The following is a 22,131-nucleotide window of genomic DNA, read 5'->3' as shown; positions in this document are numbered from 1 at the left end:
GCCTTACAGAATATGTGGTGCATGCCAAGGCAAAGGACTATAACCAGAGTGGCCTATGTGTTTTACACTAACTTCATTGTGATGGTGAAAGCACTTTCAAATGACCTGTGGAATGGTGTGCCACTGCTCACAAGTCACAACCACAGTTTACTTGATAAATATCCAATTCCACTCAAGTCACAACTGAGTCTGAACACTGACAACCAACCACTGTAACAAAGTGAAAGGCTGGTTAGAGAAAGAGACAGAAAGTGCTGCAAACAGAACACTTTTCATGCGAGCGACCTGGGGAACATATGGCTTTGATTAGACAGCAGGGTGATGCGAGACGCCAATGGAAACTGCAGAGAGGCTCTGTGTGTGTGTGTGTGTGTGTGTGTGTGTGTGTGTGTGTGTGTGTGTGTGTGTGTGTGTGTGTGTGTGTGTGTGGTGTAATAACAGGGAGAGAGAGAGCTGACTCAAGAGGGGTGGCTGTATATGCAGGCTCAGATGATCGTAAGTGTGAAGGTCGGTGCACACGTGTTTATGTTGGGGAAACAACACAGAGGCAAATGGGGGGCTGAAATCTAGAAGGCATGACTGTATTTATTTGTGGTTTGTGGATCTATGTCCCTTTCATGAACTACTCTGTCATGGCAAATTCTAAGCTTTACCTTGACATAACACAAAAAAACGTAGGCTATAGCACACTACTGTGACCAAAATGTTTAATGCAAATTAAATGCAAACTCAATTTGAACATGCAAAGTATTTTAAAAGTCTGCGTTAGCCTCGATTTAACCAGGGGTAGTTTGCTAACAATGCTAAGCACACAGTACAAGTGGGTTTTTTTCCTCCAAGAAATGTCCTTAGTCCTGTAAGTATACATGCGCATTCAAATCACTGTGTGTTGTGTAACCACAAAATTATCTTGTCCGCATATAAGTGGTTGAGGTTTCCCTACTTGCTCAAAGGCATCTGTGTGCTCATTCTCCACCACACCTTTCCCTTCTGTCCAAAACTCTTGAACCAGTTATTGTTTCTAACCATCTCTCTCTCTCTCTCTTTCTCTTCATCCCTCACATTACTGACTCTGATCTGGCACACTCTGAGTCGCTCTGGACAAGAGCGTCTGCTAAATGCCTACATTGTAAATTGTGATCTGAATGGCAGCTGGAGAGATCGGTACATTAAGAGCTGAGAATGTATTCACTTTTTCCAGTATTCTTTAATGAAGATCAATGGAGTACATCCAACTTGTAAATCTTAACGATGGGTTATATTACATTGTGATGTACTGTACTAGTCTATTACATTTCTATTTTCCACTGCAGTGGGACAACTCAAATTCAATGTGTCCATAAATTCACTGTCGGTAGAGCATGTCCAATGTCTCTCTTTGCCACCCAGACAAACAAATTATTGGGGTTCACATCCTCAACACGCATTCGTACACTCTCAGGATTCTGTCTTTAATATTATTATGGGAGTCTTTGAAGTCAAAACGTTTGAGAACCAAGTCCAATACTGTAGAAAGACACCCAAATGTGAACGTTCAAAGGTTAAAATGCACAATGCACCTGTGGTGCCTGCATGTGTAGCTATAGCTATAGCTGCCCTGTGTGTTTGTATACAGCAAATAGGCCTACCCCCCCCCCCCCCTCCTCCCATACGGTACACAGACAGTAGGCCTACTAGCCCTGATCCAGTGCTTGTGCTTGACCAGGACTCAGACAGTACATGACCCCCCCCCCCCCCCCACTGACACGCGCGCCGCGCACACACATACACTTGACCATGCCAGCAGCCTGGCAAAGTGCTTTTCGCGCATTCAATCTTTTAAGGGTCATTTGGTGGCACTGACAGACAGTTCTTCTGACAGCTATATTAGCTCTAAATCTGCCCTGTATTAAGATTGGTGGCGATAGTGCAAAACTGCAAACTAAGTGCAAACAATTAATTACGTCAGTCAACCAGTGTTAAACGGTTACCCGTCATGTCTCCCACTCTCCCGACACACAAACACGCATTTTGGAACCAACCGCCAAAGAATTATAACGCTGACGCTTTTGAAATGTCTGGATAAAGTAAACACGCCGCTTTAAACGACGACAAATGACAAGCTGCCAGGAGGCTACAACCCAGAAGAAGAAGCCACAGCCTCGGCGTGACACGTGCATGCCGTCACGCTGTGTTTTGGTAGAACAGTAAAGGAAGCGAGGTAAGGTTACAAACTTACCAAGACAGTGTTTTCACTTCACGTCCAGCCCAGGCAGTCACAGTTACACCCCGTGGGGCGACCCTCCCGTTAAATGGCCGTTAATTACCAAATGGCCGTGATAAGGAAGAACCGTCAATCAACTGCTGCAACTTTGTTGCATGCTCTGGTCCTGCTGACAGACAGGGAAAGCACCAAGCAAGCAGCAATGGGAAACCTCTCTCTCTCTCTCTCTCTCTCTCTCTCCTCCCTGGCTCCCTCCCAGTTCTCTCTCTCTCTCTCTCTCTCTACCAGGCTCACTACCCCTCTCTCTCCTCCCATGCAGTTCTCTCTCTCTCTCTCTCTCTCTCTCCCTCTCGTCCCAGTAGCCAGCCACACAGTACCGTGGTGCTTGCACCAGAGGACAATAGCCCCTGGTCTGGCTTACGATAACCAGCGTGAAAGCTGTGTGTGTATGGGTAATGTCACTACATTGGAATGTCTGCCCACCATTTTTCACGATAGGCAGCCCATGAACTACGTTTCACAGCCTGTCTGTGTTCTATTGTTTAAGTGCACTTTTTCCATTGTCACAGCTAAGTGTTTATGTCATTTTTGCCTACAGTGAAAATTGCATTGTAATTTAAGGTTTAAGATTTGACAGTAGGTTAATGCAATAAATTGCATCAATCAATACAATGAATCAAATTTGATTCATTGTATTGATTGATTGATTGATTGATTCAATGATTCATATGTGGACATTAATTAGCTGGTAAAAACTGAAGTTGTATAGATAGATTGGACACTGGAGTCACTGGACAGCCATGGTAGCCTAGTTAGGCCCTAGACGATAATGGTTCCATTGTTACACCGGTTGTCTTTCTTTTTTCTTTTTCTTTTTTTCCCCCCTCTGCTGAGACAGTAAAAATTGTGTAAAATTTGCAGCAGTTGTGGTACAGCCTCCTACCCAGGCAGTCAGTCACTCCCCCTGCATGTGTGTGTGTGTGTGTGTGTGTGTGTGTGTGTGTGTGTGTGTGTGTGTGCGCGCGTGCGTGTGCGTGCGTGTGCATGTGTTTTAATGAAAGAGAGGATACCCCCTTCCAATTCAGAGCCTATAACTGCATTTATTTCACGTTGGAAAATGAGGGATTATTTTCCGATTCCCTTCGGCTTGGCTGATGGGAAGTCTGATGCCATCTGGGAGGAATGTGCAACCCCTCCAATCCTCCATCCATCCATCCATCCAGGACCGTGCACAAACATTTTGGGGGGCAGGGATTCAGGAAAAGAAGGAAAAGAAAGGGGGCATTCCCTCTGTGTCCACCAGGCAGGGTGGAGGCTTGGAGTGAACCCATGTGTTGGCAATGAAGTGTGTTCACATCTGGCTCTTGTCCTATACCTTCTCTCTCTCTCTCTCTCTCTCTCTCTCTCTCTCTCTCTCTCTCTCTCTCTCTCTCTCTCTCTGTCTGTCTGTCTCCACCCCTCGTAATGTTGTATAATAATAACAGTATAGGCCTATTTTGCATGCTACCTATGGTGTATTATGTAAGCTAAAACACATCCATCCTCCACATCCAGCCCTCAGTTGTACAATTGCCAACGCCACCCATACCACCCATCTGTCAGAACTTGCATTCATGATTACATATTAAGTAACTCAATCCATCATTTTAATTGAGCTCATAATTTGAACTGAACGATCAGACAACTGTAAATATAGTTTGATAAAGGGCACCCTATAATTCTGACTGTACAGCCTGTCTTCATAATGATTTAGTCAGGTTAGATCTTCAGGAAATGACATCTTTTAGATAACATGCTGCACCTATGTACTGTACATGTGCATGTTTTCCCTGTAGTAGCAAAGTTAGGTAAAGCTTATGTTCCATAATATACAGGGGGGGGGGGGGGGGGGGGGAGTTTAGAAAGGCAATTCGAGGCTATGAGTATGTTCCTAGCTTAACTAACTATACTTCTCGGCCTGGGAGGCTGCCGCTGGGACCCATGATTCACCTATTTCCAACACATTTTTGCTATAGTCTGGGATGGCTCATGGTAGAAGACGGGATTAAGCAATTAAAAATGGGATTGGGTTTTAAGATAGTCAAAGTCAATGCCCTCAATACCTTCATACATGATTATCTACCTCACTAAAGTGAGACAGCCACAATACTAGAGGGAGCATCAATAATTATTCTCTCTCTATTGCACCACCAACAAAGTGAGGAATGCCCTGTGAGTTCTGTTCAGTTCTGTTTAGACTCGAGTTGTCGCGAAAAGGAACAATTCCTACCCAAAGTTTGGCTAATTTAATTTACATACAAACTCAACAGTTTGAGTTCCAGATTGGATTTTCCATGTTAATAAGAAGTTGGTTATGAACAAAAATGTCCATATAATTAGTGTGAAAACATTGCCCTCTGCTGTCTGGAAAGGGTCATCACATGTCCCTGTAGATTTGGAGCCATACCGTTGTAGCAGTAATAGTAGTACTAATAATGATGATTATTATTATTATTAATAATAAAATTGTAATATTGATGACATACTGTCACTGTGGTAAGTATATAATTGTAAAATCATAGGTATAACAGCAAAACATTTGTGAAAAGCTTTTCACACATTGTACATCGATAATCCACTTCAGTTAATTTGATGTAATGCCTACTCAGTTCCCTCAGGGCATTATTATGTCTGAACAATATCTCAAGTCATTATAACTATAAACACTGTACGTTTTTCTATAAATAAAAGGGGAAATCAACAACGGTATAGAAAGCCCTATATATACATAGGCTACTCAAATACTAAAGGCCTGTCAATTTATTTTTCCAAAACTCTATTTCAAAAAGAAAAATCAATTAAAAAGGGGGGGGGCTCGTTGAATACTAGAGTTTTTATTGTGTTTGTGATATGAAATGTAAGCTTACCATAATCACTTGACTTACTTGATTTATTCCTGTAGGCTCCTAGGTGGAGCATAGGGCCGCAATCACACCCCACCATCGGACTCTGTTTTGAGCAGTTTTCTTCAGCTGGGCCCACGATAATCCGGTTGACTTTGCCTCACTCTCCACTGATCTTCTCCAGGTCTGTTTTGGCCTCACCACTTTTCTTTTGCCCTGTGGGTTCCAGTCCAGTGCTTGCCTAGTGATGTTGTCAGTAGGTTTTCGGAGGGTATGTCCAATCCACCCCCACTTTCTCTTCTTCACATCCTGGCTGATGGCGTTTTGGTTGGTTTTCTCCAACAGGCTGGCATTTGATATTTTATCAGGCCACCTGATGGCCATAATCACATAATCACATTAAACATCATGTCAAGTCATAATGAAGTAAGTCCAGTCACGATTTTTTAAATCGATTAAAAAATATTTTTTAATTGAATCATGACCCCAAGGATTGGAATCAAATCGTGATAGCAGAAGATTCACATGCAGCCCTACATTTCTGAAACAATGACAGCCCATAATGTGCACACGTACATACATAAACTGTAACACGATCTGAGACAATAACAACCCACACGTGTGTACATGTACAAGCATAAACACAATCATACACATTCTGAGACAATGACAACAATCCCCCTCGGCCAGGTACTATTCTAAGCAGTCCTGACTCAGACCTGACTCAGTAGTTTGTGAAAGGATCCCAAACAAACTGGACCCTAGCTAGTTTCTACCATTGTCTCCCATAGAGTCATTAGCACAGCTATAGGTTACTACAATAGAAGCCAGTGGGACAATAGAGTAGATGCAACCAAAGCTTCCACACAGTTTGGGCTAGTTCCACAATTTTCCCTCATTTTCAGAAGATGGTGATGTACTTACAGTACGCGTTGCATCATGGAATGCTTAGTGATGGAGAAACGAGTACAAATTAATACACTAGAAATTAAAACATATTTTTGTTGCTAGATAAAACCAGGAAGACACAAGAAAGGTACAAATGTATATGCACTTTATTCTAGAATCATACTCTTGTAACATTACACTTACATTTTAATGTAATGTTTGAATGTAATACAGCATAGAAATAGTAAAATAAATACTGTTAAAGCATAGTTGTTACAAAACTCCTAAAAAACTAAACAGTTGTAGTATAGTCTCGTAAGGCATGAAGGCTTGAAGTTACTTAAAAAATATATTGAACTAAGCATTTAGCAATATAAAAACGTTTATATAATACTTGCAATTTAGTTTCAACAAATATAGATATAAATCTATGTCAATCAAGCCAAAACAAACAACACAAATTACACCCCTATGGTGATCTCAACATTCTACCAAGAACAATGAATAAATATCACAGTATTGAACCACTTAGCCCTATATACTGTTGTCATAAAATGAATAGCAAGAATTGCCAATATACAAGCTCACAACGCATCAAATTGCAGCACTTTCTGGGCTTGTAGATCGACTATTATTGCTATTGTAGATTTTTATTTATTTATTTTGAATTATGTTTCAAAATCTTCCCCTATAGGCCTAATGACATGCCCAAAATAGGGACGCCAGGGGTTAATAGTTAACAAACAGTATACTGTGCACAAAAATAAAGAAAGAAAGGGAAGAAAATGATTGAATTGGGATGACATCTGGATGATATCAGGCTGGAATAATATGGCTTCAGGGAATGTCAAAAACGGATTATCATAAATCAGTGTTTTCAACCTTGTCCGGATCAGGGCCCACTTGGAAATCTCAAAAGTGTTCGCGGCCCACCCATCTGACCACTTACCCAGATGCTGGATCAGTGGTCCCCGGCCCTCAGGTTGAAAATCACTGAAATAGATTGAATATTGTTCAATAAAAGTATTAATGGATCGGATTGATACTAATCACTGAACTAATGCGACCAGTGAAGTGTGGTTGAACAGCGACATCACATCATCCCTAGTCACACCAACACAGTAAAGTTAGGATTAGCTAAAGTAATTGAAAATAATTGCACTTACATAATAATGATTGTGCAGCGCTGACAGCTTAGTAATTCAAGCCATGGAAAATAACAATTAATAAAAGAGTAGAAAAGCTTCAAGTTATGAAGACTGCGACATCAGCCTGAGTCTGAACTCTGAAAGTGCTTTTTATAAAGCATAAAGGAGAACGCCACTGATTTTCTTTGCATACACACACACACACACACACTGCATATAGACCATTCTAAATGTTTCTATTCTTATTTGAATCAATGTCTGATTGTTTAAGGAAAATACAATATTTTTCTAAATATATAATATTGTCACTGAGTGTCAACACAAACACACAAGTAACATATTGTTTTCAGCAAGGAAATATCCCCATAGATGTTAAGTAGCCAACAATGGAAGTTATTACTTTGACTAGTAAAAATACGAATAGCTAATGTGATTTTAAAACTAACTGAATAACTAACTAATTAGTCTTGTATGTTTATGGAATTAAAGTGACAGTTTACTGACACTGACTTTACTGCTCTAGAAGAACATATTTCATCCATGTTCAACTGCTCTGCAGTGAGTTATGGATGTTCTCTATAATTGTTAAAAATGGCAGCATTGCTTACAAAATAGATAAGTAATGTATTGCTATCTTACGCGTAAGCTTCTTAAAAGATCTTCTGGCAATGACAAATTCCAAAATTGAATTCAAGTAAAACTAATAAAAATCTTTCAACAAAATAATCACACACCCTCTCGCACACAACTTTTACAATTTCAAGGAACTAATTCAAGCCAGCAGTGGATGATTGTCATTGTAAATGATGCCAATTAGAGGCTTTTAAATGAAGACGTAATGAAGATTGTAATGTCTCTAAATTATAGGATTGTCTGATGATTTTTTTCCATTTTGGGAAATGTGTGCCTCATCTTGTGAACTGATTTATCTTGTTCCAAGACCCTTTCTTTTATTCCACTGTACCATTATAAAAAAGGAGAAAATAAATTAAAGGATTAAAGGAAATTAAAGGCATTTACACCTTGGATAATGATTCGTTTTATACAGTATGTTGACTTACTATGACAGAAAACATAGATGTATCCCAGTGTTCCCAACCTATTCTGGATCAGGGCCAACTTGAAAATCTTGAAAGTGTTCGCTGACCACCCATCTGACCTTTTAAATGGCTGCCGTGTTAAGTGGTCAGACAGATGGCCTTTTAAGAGCCTTTATTTTTGATAATCAATCGATTGTGTTCTGGCTTGGTTCAATGTTTATATATATATATATATATATATATAGATATATATATATATATATACTCATTCAAATCATAGTGTTTGCCAATTATTTGGGGGTTCATTTTCAATACCTTCGCAGCCCAGCGGTGGGCCCCAAGTTCCCAACCCAAATTCTATATATAACCCAGGCTGTTATAAATAAGAAACCAGATCCCTGAGAGTGCTTTACAGCATAACACTGTAATCCTTGCAGCTCTAATTCGGCAGTTTTTTTTTATAATTTCTGAAAAGTTTATATGAGATAGTACCTCACACTTCACTGTCCCGTTTCATAAGGCCTCAAGGTGGAAGTTGTGTGGGAAACCTCACAGTCAAAGATTAAAGTGATTATATAATGCTTCTTTGGTTTGAATTGCACATTCAATGTCATTAGCACAATCTATTAGTATTATTGGTAGTCATCTATTTGCACTAGTATCTGCCAAGCTATCTAGCTAGCGTTATTTGTTTTGTGTTTCTTAAATACCAGTGTGGTTTGCTACAAGAAAATACAATATATACCAATATATCTTTCTCTGACAGTTTACCTGCTGACACTATAGAAATGGTCCTAGTTTGTTTAACACCATCAATATGGTACTTGAGCAAACAAGGATAAATAATAATTATGCTAATACCTTTGGACCCAGGTCTTGGTATCACAAAACGTGGCATTATGATAATGTATAAGTGAGAGCAGGAATGGGCATATTCAGCTGTTAGTATTACAGCAGGTAGTATTACACCCAGTGACATTTTCGAAAATAGTTTCACCCCATTCTAAAAAGGTATCCTATCAAAATATTTGCCTGTGTTCCTTAAAATATAATGAAAAATCTCTATACTGAGTTGCTGAACAGGCTACAGGAGGGCAGAGTTAGGTGCAGCTACGTTGACCTACACAAATGGAGAAATTGACCTTTACAGGTCCATTTATATCCATTTGTTTTACACTCAGAGTTTAATTAACACCAAGGACATAATTTCAATAAATATGATAGATAATAGAATATGTGATAGCTCTTACATTTTTGCCTCAAAAGCAAATGCAAAGATGTGTGTACCAAATTTGGAAAAACTGTCAGGATAAATTACTCCTACTAGTTTATCCTGGATTAACATGTTCCTCAGTGCATTTAAGCCCTTACAGTACGTCTTTAAACTCTTCAAAACAGCACTGGTTGCACAAAATAAAGGACAAGTAATCATCATCACAGCACCAAAATGTTTAATTCAACATGAGGAACAATACAGACTTTTCAGCATCAAGCTTTCATCATTGATCAAATGGGTATTATTAACATTCCCCACTTGAACACTTTGAACACAGATGAAAGCTTAATGCTGAAACGTCTGCATTGTTCCTCATGCTGAATTAAACATGTTGGTACTGTGACAACAAGTACTCCTCTTTTATTGGGCACAGCCAGCGCTACGAATATTTTGTGATACATTTTTCGGTGTAACTCTCCTATCAGTCTCCATGTTGACACATTTAAACCCCTTCGCACAATCCCAGATAGAATAATAATAAAGAATAAGTAATAGAAAATAACAGTAACAATTTGAAATACTAGAAATGGTCTTCAGCGGTCGTCTTCAGCTCTTGTGCGTGCTGCTGTACCACCTCTGGAGTGCCACGCCGCTCGTACTCGCCACCACGCACAGAGCCCCGCCGAGGCTCCACCAGGTGGGCTTGCGGTTGAAGAAGAAGAACTGGAAGGTGAACGCCAGCAGCACGTCCACAGTCCTCATCAGAGACACCGGTCCAGCCTTCTCGATCTGCAGGGCCTTGGTGAGGAAGGTTTGGCCGGCGATTCCCAGGACGGCGATGAGCATCAGGACCCAGCGGTCACGGCCGCAGGACGGCACGGTCCACTCTCCGAGGATGGTGGTCACGATGAGGCACTCTATGAAGCCGATGACAGCGTAGTACCAGACAGAGAGGTAGTAGTGGACACTCTTGCCCATCTTGCGCAGGATGACGACGGTGAATGCAGCCCCGATGGCTCCTGGGAATGGTTACATTGAATTGAGTTAATGTGACAAACAAACAACTCAACAGAACAACAGACAGACACTAGCAATTGCAATGGTGTATGATACGCTGGTGTGCACATACGTGAATGAATACATGAACATGTGATTCAGTCAGAGAAAGAAAACAAAAGAAAATAAACGCACGGTGAACAACACATCTGAATACACCCAAAATAACAGGCCTCTGTTAAGATCCTTCCTTTAAAGAACTGCAGGACTTACACACCATCATAGGATCTAGTAAATGACACATCTCTAGTCTATTAAGTATCACAATCTTGAAAGTGTGAATCTGCCCCTAAAGGTAGTGTTGCGTCTTTAGTAGTCCTCAAACATTGTGCAGCTTCATTTGAAACAGTTACCAAGCCAGAACATGGAACATTTGATTGTATGCAGTGCTACAACATAAGATGTACTGTACTAATCGTCTTACCAGCGAGGGCGGCGACAGACCCCTTGATGTGATTAGTGTAGTCACTCTCGATGCCATGGATGCGCTCGCCGAAGAGGAAAGGAGGCCGGGCAATGAGGATAACTCCTGTGATGGTGAAGACGGTGAAGATACAGTCCCAGATGGTACACCTCTCCTTCAGGAAGATCCACGCCAGCAGAGAGGTGAACACCGGATTACTGAAGGAGGGAGTGGCATGAGCAGAGGTTCTCAAACTTTTTCATGTCAAGGACCCCCAAATTGACACGTACTGTATTAGCCCGTGGACTCCCTTTTGAAAACATATGCCAGGGACCCCCATAAGAGAAGATTTATACGGCTCTAGCAGTGATTTTTAACCATTTTAATTTCAAGGACCCCCAGATTTACATGCATTAGCATTAGGCTATGGAGTGGACCCACATTTAATGTAATTTCTATCTCTGGGTCCCCAATTTATATTGTAAAACCAATGTTAATTTAACTCCGAGAGTGTACAAAAGGAACCAAATGGACCTGTTAGAGTCCATTTGTCATAGAGAAATGTCAGAGGACAAAGACAGAAATAGAAACAGAGAGAAAGACAGACACGCGTGCACGCACACACGCACACACACAAAGATAAAGACATAAAGATAGTAGAGAGAGGCAGACAGAGAGAGATTGTGGTGGGAAAAGATGGGTGTAAGTGAGAGTATAACATTTTAAAATATTGCCCTCAGGGCTTTTTGTGTTATCATTTTGGCATTATTGTATAACTATACCCCTGTACCTTTTGCAAACTGCAAATAAAGTATTCAATCAATCAATCAACAGTCAGAAGGCCGTTTCAGACAAGGAGTGACAAGCGGTCTCATTTGCAGACGTGTAGCGTAAAAAACATTCCAGCTCTTGCCACCCGCAGGCGCGTGCGACTATAGCGACTTTAAGCAACGACGGCTACGGCAGTCGGCTACGGCAAACGGAAATGGATCAGTGCTCGATACATAAACCTGCTCTCTGTCGCAGCCCTTTCTACTACGGCAGAACCTACACTTACACGTAGTGTCTACAACGCCATCTCATAACCATGTTTATTGAAAATATAGCTGTCATACATTTACACCGATTGCTCCATCACCTCTCTTATGCTGTGTAATGTGTTGGCATGCTCTGAATGAAGAAATAACACTAATACCATATGTCATATTAACCATGTTTTAGCCGGTTTTAGAATAACACAGATTACAGTCCCTAATATCATGGAACAGCGCCCACTTGCACCAATGCTCCTCAACTTCTCCACACGTCCAAAGTAATCGCCCGCCACTTATTGAAAAGGCCTTATTTAAATGAAGTTGGTCAGGTGAGGCAGCGTTTAGTTAATACTGTATGCCACACATTGATGGAACAAACTTTTAGAGGAACTGAAATGTATCCCTTTTTATGCCTTACTCACTGTACCGTATACACAGTAAAGCAGTTTGCATGGCCCCTGTGTATGAAATGTGGTATACAAAATAAACTTGCCTTGCCTAAAAAGTTCATGAGGTCAGAATGAAAAGAACAAGAAACCATGAAAGCACTGTCTTTCTTGTAAACTGAGAGACACCAAAGACACTTTTGGAACACAAACACGAATGTAAGCACATGTAAACACACTTACACACACATTTGATTGTGATAAACATATTGTTTTACTTTCTTTTATATTCCTTACATATTATGGTTGGTATTTTCCTCAAGAAACAGTAATTACACAGATTACAGAGCTTCACTGCATCGTGGAGGGTCTGATTATACGTGTAGGAGCAACCCTGACCCTCCCCGTCCAAGACTTTGACTAGACACACACACACACGCACACGCACACGCACACGCACACACACACACACACACACACACACACACACACACACACACACACACACACACACACACACACACACACACACACACACACACACACACACACACACACACACACACACACGCCTATTATGACTTCAAAATAGAAATGCTAGGGTTCATGTGGGTACATTTTACTTAAAAGAGGGTTAAGAGGCTGAACACAAAAAAGGGGCCAAAAGAGACGGCGCTGTTCAGGTCTCATTTCTGATTTTACAGTACATCGCAATTGCAATATTACGTTTCTGGAGAAAGATAGCTCACGCTAATGTTTTCGTCTACTACTACTTGATTTTCATTTTAACTGCCACGCCCCGTTCCTACTTCCTATACAAACCCATTGTAACTTCAAACTACATTTTAATCATCGAAAATGCTCGTCCTTGGTTCTGGTGACTCATATTGCCCCGTTTATCTTCTTTTCTTTTCAAAATAATTAAATTGAAGAAAGAAAAGTAATTGAAAGAACACGCTTCCTCATATATTAGAAAGACAATATCAGTCACCCGACGATAAAATAATCTGACGATAAAATTACCCAAAGTGCCTTTCACGCCTTTGCTTTCTGGCCGTGATACGTCACTCACGTCACCTCTGTATCTTCAACCCAGCTGGGTTGACTACTGGCCAATCACAGCGGCTTCAACCCAGGCCTGGGAGTATGCATATCTGGGGCTCCATCTCGCGCCAGGAGCCCTATCTCCTTCATTTTGGGATTTAGTATTGAGTAAGAGGCCCCGTAATGCATGCATAATTCATACATACTTGCGGATAAAGAATGGTGTACGATCGAGCCCCTGGTCTACATGTGTTTTGTGGATTTGGAGAAGGCATGTGACCAGCTACCCCGGTTCTGTAGGAGGTGCAGCTGGAGTATGGGGTGAGGGGGACCTTGTTGAGAGATTGGCCCTCTGTACACCCAAAGCGAGAGCTGTGTCCGTGTGCTCGGGAGTAAGTTGTATTTGTTTCCGGTAGGGGTTGGCGCATTGTCACCTATCCTGTTTGTGATTTTCATGGTCAGGATCTCGAGGCAAAGTCGTGGCGGAGAGGGTATATGGCTTGGTGAGCTAAGGTTTGCTTCATGCACCATCGGTCCAAGACCTTCCGCTCTCACTGGACCGGTTCGCTCTTCGCAGTCGAGTGTATGGCAGCTAAGATGAGGATCAGCATCTCCAAATCTGAGGCCATGGTACTCAGCAGGAAACGGGTGGATTTTGCAGTCCAAGTAGGGAATGAGACATTACCCCAGGTGAAGGAGTTTAAGTATCTCAGGGTCTTATTCATGAGTGAGGGGAGGACGGAGAAGGAGATCAGCCGGAGAATCGGAGCGGCTGGGGTGGTATTGCAGTTGCTGTACCGCACTGTGGTGACGAAAAGAAAGCTGAGCCAGAAGGCAAAGCTCTCTGTTTACCGAGTGTGGAATCTGGAACCAATAATTCTTAATGTGTGCTCATCTTGCATCCTGTCATCTGGAGGTGTCGATCTGAAAGCTTGTCTCACGTCAAGTTCTCAGCCGGGACCACCAAAGGACATTTGAGTTTTCTCCTTCTTTCGTGTAACGTCAGAGGTCCAACTTGGTGTCATGGAGCCACGCCCGCATCTCTGGTCCCAGGTCGAAGAGGCTCACTTTCCTTGGAACACCTCGGGATCCCCCAGGAGGAGGTTACTAATGTTGCTCTGGAGAGGGAAGTCTGGAGCTCTTTGGTGGAGCTGTTGCCCCCGCAACCCGACTACAGATAATCGGTTGAAGTTGGATGGATGGATGGAATTTGTTTATCACATACCCATAGCAATATGTATTCACAAGGAAGAAATTGGACCTGGTTAACACTTTTACGTTAATATGGAATTTCTGCCAGTGAGATAATGGTATTGTTCATAGTGCCTCATGGGGTTTTCCCCATGAGGGGAGTGTTGACTCAGGACACGTTGCTGCTGTCATTAGCACATGGCACAAAACCTGTCTGTGAACTGTGATTGACATTTTTAGTGGCAAAATATCTGTCCTCCTCCTTCTCACCTACAGTACAAATGTCTCAACGCCCTGGCTCCACAGTACCCCTCAGGCCTCTTCCATAATGTCTCACCGCCCTGGCTCTACAGTACCCCTCAGGCCTCTTCCATAATGTCTCACCGCCCTGGCTCCACAGTACCTCTCAGGCCTCTTCCATAATGTCTCACCGCCCTGGCTCCACAGTACCTCTCAGGCCTCTTCCATAATGTCTCACCGCCCTGGCTCCACAGTACCCCTCAGGCCTCTTCCATAATGTCTCAACGCCCTGGCTCCACAGTACCCCTCAGGCCTCTTCCATAATGTCTCACCGCCCTGGCTCCACAGTACCCCTCAGGCCTCTTCCATAATGTCTCACCGCCCTGGCTCCACAGTACCCCTCAGGCCTCTTCCATAATGTCTCACCGCCCTGGCTCCACAGTACCTCTCAGGCCTCTTCCATGTTCACGTAGCTCTGGTCCATAGCCTTATAGCTCTTGCTGCCGTTGCATTAAGGCTATGGAACCGATTGGCTTCCTGCCTCGCATGAAATGAAGACCAGCCTCTCCTCTGTAGCGAAAATAAAAATAATGTTTTACCTACTCACCAGTACAAAGACGGGTTGTGTAATTGAATGCCACAGACGAAAAACAGTCTAAGTCCACACTATTGATCCATAATGTATAAATGATAGATATGGGTTCAGGACAACGAGGCCTTTTCGTGGAGGGGTCAGAATGAAATTTGGACTTAAACTGTTTTTCGTCTGTGGTACTCAATTAGAAAACCTACTTTCCTTAGTGGAGGCACTTTGAGCCCCCCGCCAGTGATAAATGCACTTTTTGGCCAGAAAGGGATTTTGCTTTCGCCGGAAATAATTATAATTTTAGTTACTCCACTGCGCCCTCTATCGATATTTTCCTATGGGGGAAAAGAAATCCCTTTCTGGCCGGGTGGAGAGGTGGAGGGTAGAACGACAGCGAGATAGAATGAGGGGTGGGAGGGAGAGAAAGAGAGATGGAGTACAGTAAATCTTTTATATCCCCAGCAATGTGGGAACCCATTGGCAAAAAATGATGTTAAAATGATGTTGCTACATCTGGTATTACATTTCGGAGAATTCCACGCCCACCATTTTGTGCCCATGGAGCGCGCCACCTCAGGTGCCCAAGTCATAGACCGTGACATATGCAGAGTATGCGGAACTGCTGTTCACGCCTGTGCTTTTTGGCCGTCGTACGTCACTCATGTTACCTCTGCGTCTTCAACCCAGTGGGGTGGGGGTTGTGCGACTACTGGCCAATCACAGCGGGCCTTTCCTATACTGTAGCAGTCAGTCTGTCTACTCTATCTACATTTGTTTAGATAGAAGTACTGTTAAAACAGTACATAACCAACCGTACCTCATTAAATGAGTGAATCTCATTAAACATCATCGCTCGGTTGATAAATGTTAGACTAGACTTTTCATCTTAAAAATAGCTTAAAACGCAACAATAACATAACTTTGACAAAAATGTTGGATTACCTAGCTCATTACAAATATCTGATTTCATATGAAGCGATTAGTTCATGTTTTCATTCTGGTTTTAGGAAAAGAGAAGGGAACCCGCAGTCCCGCACACTCATATGCTCCAAAACGTTTCAAGCCAAGGCTCTTTATCTGGTAAAGAAAAACAGTTTTGGTTTTTTTGACCAGATGAAGAGCCTTGGCTCGAAATGTCGTCAATAAATAAACCTTTTGGAGCATATGAGTGTGCGGGTTCCCTTCTCTTGCTGTACAAGAAATTTAAAATAATTAATAGCGTACAAAATTGCTACAACTCACAATACGTGTTGTGAGCCTGTACATATTATTTACTGTATTTTCTTTTTAACATTTCCGCCTGTAATGTCCTTTTATCACTCCCCTCACCCAAGCCTGGCCATGTGAAAAATAAATATAATTATACCAGTTAGTTCCTTCCTTGCATTGTCTCGTAATATCTCCCGATAAGAACAGCCACCACAGCTGTTAGTGACATGCATCTTTTTCTTTATACATAAAGACACTTTCTAACTGACTATGTAATGGTAGCTATAATTTGCTGTTCTGTTAAGCTTATAATGCATTATGAACAGCACTTATATACTTCATAAACCTTGTTATAAGTTAATTGATAAAAAAATAAACGTGTTATAAGTTCTTATGCATAATTATAAGCATTTATAACAAGTGTTATGAAGCCTTATAAGTACTTAATAATTCAGTAAATATAACATTTTTAAAGTAACCCAAAATAATTGTCTAGTTTTCAGGAATGTTGTGGCACCTGAGAACATGATTTTGCAGTGGTGTAAAAAAGGATTTTTTTTTGTTGTCATGTTGTATGTAAAAGATTTAAAATAATATAAGATATAAATAATGAGCTGATGATCTCACCTGAACATGATGACAGTGGCATCAGCTAGAGGCATCTGTTGCACAGCATAGAAGAGGAGGATCATGGTATTGGAGCCCAGGAACCCTCGAAGAACCAGATACACACGCTTATCCCTGGGGCCCAGAAAACCTGTTCTAGAGGAGACGAGATAGGAGGAGGGTGGATGAATGGATAAATGGATGGATGGGTGGATGAATAGATAGATAAATGATTGGATGGATTGCGATGGATGGATGTATTGATGGTATGGAAGCTTTATCCTTTAAGAAAATGTATGTTACCCACCCATTATAAACATACAAACAGTCAATACCGTTTAAAAAAAAAACAGATTCCCATCCATCATTTCTGAATTCAACTGTCATGTATTGAGATTCCAAATGAAAATGTATATTTTCTGTACTTTTTTTAACCACACTTACTGGTGATATATTAGCAAGGGTGTGATAAACAGAATCTGGAAGAAGCAGCGTATAGCACTGATCTGGATGGCGTGGATCCCCTCGATGGTCTTTACCAGGAAGGCAATGACAGAGAAGAACACTGTAGCCAGAAGACCATAGAACAATCCCAGACCGGGACATCTTTTTTTCTTCCCCGGTGCTAGAGGAGGGGGAGGTGTGAGGGTTGATGGAGTGGAAGGGAGTGAGGGATAGGGTGAGACAATATGAGGTCAAGGAGCAGGGATGGAGAGAGGGAAGATTACACAGATAGAGTAGGTGGGGGGGAAGAGGAGAGAAAGAGGGGTGGGTGGGTGGGTGGGGGGGGGGGGGAGGAGAGAAAGAGGGATGGGTGGGTGGGGGGGGGGAGGGAGGAGAGAAAGAGGGATGGGTGGGTGGGGGGGGCGGAAAGAGGGATGGGTGGGTGGGGGGAGAGATGAGGCAGACAGCGGGATAGGAAACCCGGGTGGAGAGGTGGAGGGTAGAACGACAGCGAGATAGAATGAGGGGTGGGAGGGAGAGAAAGAGAGATGGAGTACAGTAAATCTTTTATATCCCCAGCAATGTGGGAACCCATTGGCAAAAAATGATGTTAAAATGATGTTGCTATATCTGGTATTACATTTCGGAGAATTCCACGCCCACAATTTTGTGCCCATGGAGCGCGCCACCTCAGGTGCCCAAGTCATAGACCGTGACATATGCAGAGTATGCGGAACTGCTGTTCACGCCTGTGCTTTTTGGCCGTCGTACGTCACTCATGTTACCTCTGCGTCTTCAACGGAGTGGGGTGGAGGTTGTGCGACTACTGGCCAATCACAGCGGGCCTTTCCTATACTGTAGCAGTCAGTCTGTCTACTCTGTCTACATTTGTTTAGATAGAAGTACTGTTAAAAGCTAACATAACCAACCGTACCTCATTAAATGAGTGAATGTTTGCTAAACATCATCGCTCGGTTGATAAATGTTAGACTAGACTTAAAAATAGCTTAAAACGCAACAATAACATAACTTTGACAAAAATGTTGGATTACCTAGCTCATTACAAATATCTGATTTCATATGAAGCGATTAGTTCATGTTTTCATTCTGGTTTTAGGAAAAGAGAAGGGAACCCGCACACTCATATGCTCCAAAATGTTTAATCTGGTAAAGAAAAACAGTTTTGTTTTTTTTGACCAGATGAAGAGCCTTGGCTCGAAATGTCGTCAATAAATAAACCTTTTGGAGCATATGAGTGTGCGGGTTCCCTTCTCTTTTCCTATGTCACTTTTTGAACCCAGCACCTCCACGAAGTGATGTGCGTATTTTACTATAGTTAATTTGGGTTTTACAATCGTGCTTTCGAAAATAGTCAGCAATGTCAAGTCATGGTGAGGCGTAGTCAAATCTCACAGGCTTCCTCAAATCAATCAAACCACAGTATGCTTTGAAAAATTGTCATCAGCAAGGTCAAATAGGCTATATGGTGAGTCATAGTCAATGGGCTAAACATACCAGACAATGGGTATGGTCTTTTAAAGACCATACCCAGACAAAAATACAACAGAATGGACATAATGCACCACCACAGGTTCAAATGCAGAGGGGTTCTGTTCCCGGCCGCAGTGGCTCCGGCTTGGCCAGAGAGGGATCACTTCTCTGTCGCTGTAGTGACATGCAGATGTGACTTATAGCCACAGTTCCCAAAGTGGGGTCCACGATGCATAGCCAGGGGGTCCGCAAAATAATTCAGATAATTTTTTTCTAGTTAATTTTGGTGTGTGTGGGTCCGCCCGCTGGCCAAGTGGTGAGGCGCATGCCACATATAGGCTTTGTTCTGACAGTGCGTCTCGTGTTCGAGTCCCGTTCATGATAACCTTTTCTGCATGTCTCTCCCCTTCTCTCTCTCCTTCTTTCCTGTCAATCTTTACTTGATACTATCAATAAAGACAGAAAAGCCAAAAAACTATCTTTAAAAAAATGGTGTGTGTGATTTCACTGATTTGTGAAATCCCTGACTGATTTGTGCCTGAGGCCTGAGGCCAAGGCGACACATTGAGGTTAGACAACACACTCCATATTTGGGCATACATTAGGAACTCCAGCCGGTCCTCCCATTTGCCAATTATATTATATAGGATTATGTTTTCACACACACACACACACACACACACACACACACACACACACACACACACACACACACACACACATCTCCTTAACGAGATTCTGCTGCTGGCATGGTGGAGGGATTGTTTGTGAGAGAAATTTGAGAAAAATATACTGAAGCCAAGGACACTCATGGGTAAGATTTCAGGCAAAACAAAAGAACACACACAAGAGCTCCACAAAGCATGGAAAACTGTGCCTGCTGGTTAAATAGCCATGCCCATTTGGTAAAAGGTTTGGCTAAGCGGCAGCCTACATTCAAACGAGGTCAACCTGTACATTTCCTTTATCCTTGTTCCTTGTTACTTCTTCCTATCTGTCCTCCTATTATATGTTCATTCAATTTTTACTATTTTGTTGCTGTCGGGCAGAAACCTCTTATCTCCATATTTTAACTTGGGTGTGGTTTTTCTTCTGTAAATAAATGCGCTGCGGCCTACTTGATCATACTACAGCGTCACACAAAACCATCGACAGTAGAAGATATGTACAAGCTCCAAGCGTGTTTTGAGCTTGTTTGAGTTTTTAATCTGAATCTTTAATGAAAAGTATCATTAAAGTTTTTACATATAAGGTTTCCACCACAGAGACAATTTGTCAGATGTGATTTTCATTGCACCAAGCTGAAGCGTATAAGTTTAAACATTATAGTCCTTATTCTATTAACCCTTTCTCCGTCATCTCTTTATTTGTCCATAAAAATGTTTTCTCAATTCATTGTTCAACAATGTTTATTTAAGGCATTCATTCTCAGGACAAGTGAGGAGCATGATAATTACACTTTTGAGCAAGGTGTAGAAGGCCTGACAGTCAGTGCCACAATGAAAACTGGTTTAACCATCTGTTGATAATATCTTATCAAACCCACAGTGTGTTGGGGGTCAGGGTGGTGTCACTGGTGTGCTGCACAGTTTGTCCCCGAGTTGATTATTATTATATTACTAGTACACTATATAATCAACAGCACACACTCCATTTAGAATAGATCTTGAAAACAATAAATGGAATCCACTTTTACAGTTGCAATAACGTTATTATAACTGGGTCAAATATCCTAATAAGCAACAGGTTGTTTCTATGCTGGGGTACCACGCTGTAAAACTGCACAGTCATCCATCCTCTTTAAACCATGATGCAAACGGTAAGCCGGATTACACAGCCTATCCTCAAGAACTGAACTACAACCACTGTACCACAGCTCGAACTGGTACAATGAGCCTGGATTCCCGGGAACATAATAACTGTTTTAGTAGACGTTATTGTTACCAAACCAACAGCTACGTCAGTTTTATAACGTGCGGATGCGTGGGAGGTCATTGGCTCTCTCTCTTCAGCTGGCTTATCAGCCTTTTACTCCCCTCTCTTTCCCTTCTCAAAGTTCACCAGCAGTACTACACACGATCTGTGTGCGTGTGTGTGTGTGTGTGTGTGTGTGTGTGTGTGTGTGTGTGTGTGTGTGTGTGTGTGGTGGACACACGCCGATCATTTTAGATGAGGAAACATTGATCATATAGCGAGGGAGATCAGAGAGACTCATTATAAAACGATATAGTACAAATAGTCTTTTCAGACAGTACCTTGTTGAAGTGCGTTTCCTCCTGCTTCAGGTGATGTGGGCTCCTCGGAGCGCCTGTTTGTCACACACAGCGCCTGCTGCTCGCTGCTCCCATCCAGTGACTTATTACTGCTCCCCTTCGCCTCCTCTTCCCCTCCACCATCACCGTTATCACACACAGCAACGCGACTGTTACTTTGCAAGTGAATCATCTCGGCCATACGCTCATCATCATCATCATCCTCCTCCTCACTCTCGTCCTCGCCGCCGTCGTCATCATTGTCAACTTTGTGAAACACGACAGTAATGTCCTCCGCTCTGCGGGCAACTATGGACACAACTCGTGGGTCGTCTGTTGAATGGTTGCAGCAGTCAGTGACAGTGTTGTCGCCCATGGTATTGATGGTAAGGTGTGACGGCTAAGCGGCAGCATGCCTCGGACAGAAAGCAGAACACAGTGCCCGTCTTTTCGTTGCCCTGAGTGAGAGAGTGTGTTCACCGGTTAATATGTAACCTTGGCTTGGTGGCTGCTGCTTTACACACACAGCAGGCAGGAACAGGCAGGCAGCGTGCGTTGGATACTTTCTCCACAGGGGGGCAGGACAGAGCCCCTCGCGCTCTCGCTCTCTCTCTCTCTGTTGGACAAACATAACATTACCCAACGTTTATCTACCACGCTCAGGTTCCCACAGAATCAAGTTCACTGGCAGTACATTACATTACATTATAGCCTTGGGGGTCAGTTCACTTCCATTTGTGAACCAATGGTTAACAATGTAGTCGAAAATGCCTGTTTCAATTTACAAAATATTAACGGATATCCAATACGGC

The 22,131-nt window shown here is 42.3% G+C and overlaps 2 protein-coding genes across 4 annotated transcripts in view; both read right to left on the bottom strand.

The window, feature by feature from the left end:
* plce1 (phospholipase C, epsilon 1) overlaps positions 1 to 2,408 on the bottom strand; it is a 118,192-nt gene extending 115,784 nt beyond the window's left edge. For all 3 annotated transcript variants that reach the window (XM_080789177.1, XM_080789178.1, XM_080789179.1), the window contains exon 1: positions 2,219 to 2,408. The gene's annotated coding sequence lies outside the window, so the exon portion shown is untranslated. The remainder of the gene's footprint in view (positions 1 to 2,218) is intronic.
* A 3,714-nt stretch (positions 2,409 to 6,122) lies between these two features.
* Positions 6,123 to 21,827, bottom strand: slc35g1 (solute carrier family 35 member G1). The gene is made up of 5 exons (XM_080789530.1): positions 21,323 to 21,827; positions 17,577 to 17,757; positions 17,154 to 17,288; positions 10,858 to 11,054; positions 6,123 to 10,396 (listed from the first exon to the last, which is right to left on the bottom strand). Exons 1-5 carry the CDS (start codon positions 21,693 to 21,695, stop codon positions 9,984 to 9,986), a joined length of 1,299 nt encoding a protein of 432 aa, XP_080645656.1. The 5' UTR covers positions 21,696 to 21,827; the 3' UTR covers positions 6,123 to 9,983.
* Between the last annotated feature and the right edge of the window lie 304 nt (positions 21,828 to 22,131).

The sequence above is a fragment of the Protomyctophum bolini genome, assembly GCF_963924005.1.
Source record: "Protomyctophum bolini genome assembly, chromosome: 18".
NCBI lineage: Eukaryota > Metazoa > Chordata > Actinopteri > Myctophiformes > Myctophidae > Protomyctophum > Protomyctophum bolini.
Note: the sequence above shows the minus strand (reverse complement) of the source record. Positions and strands in the feature narration are given on the sequence as shown.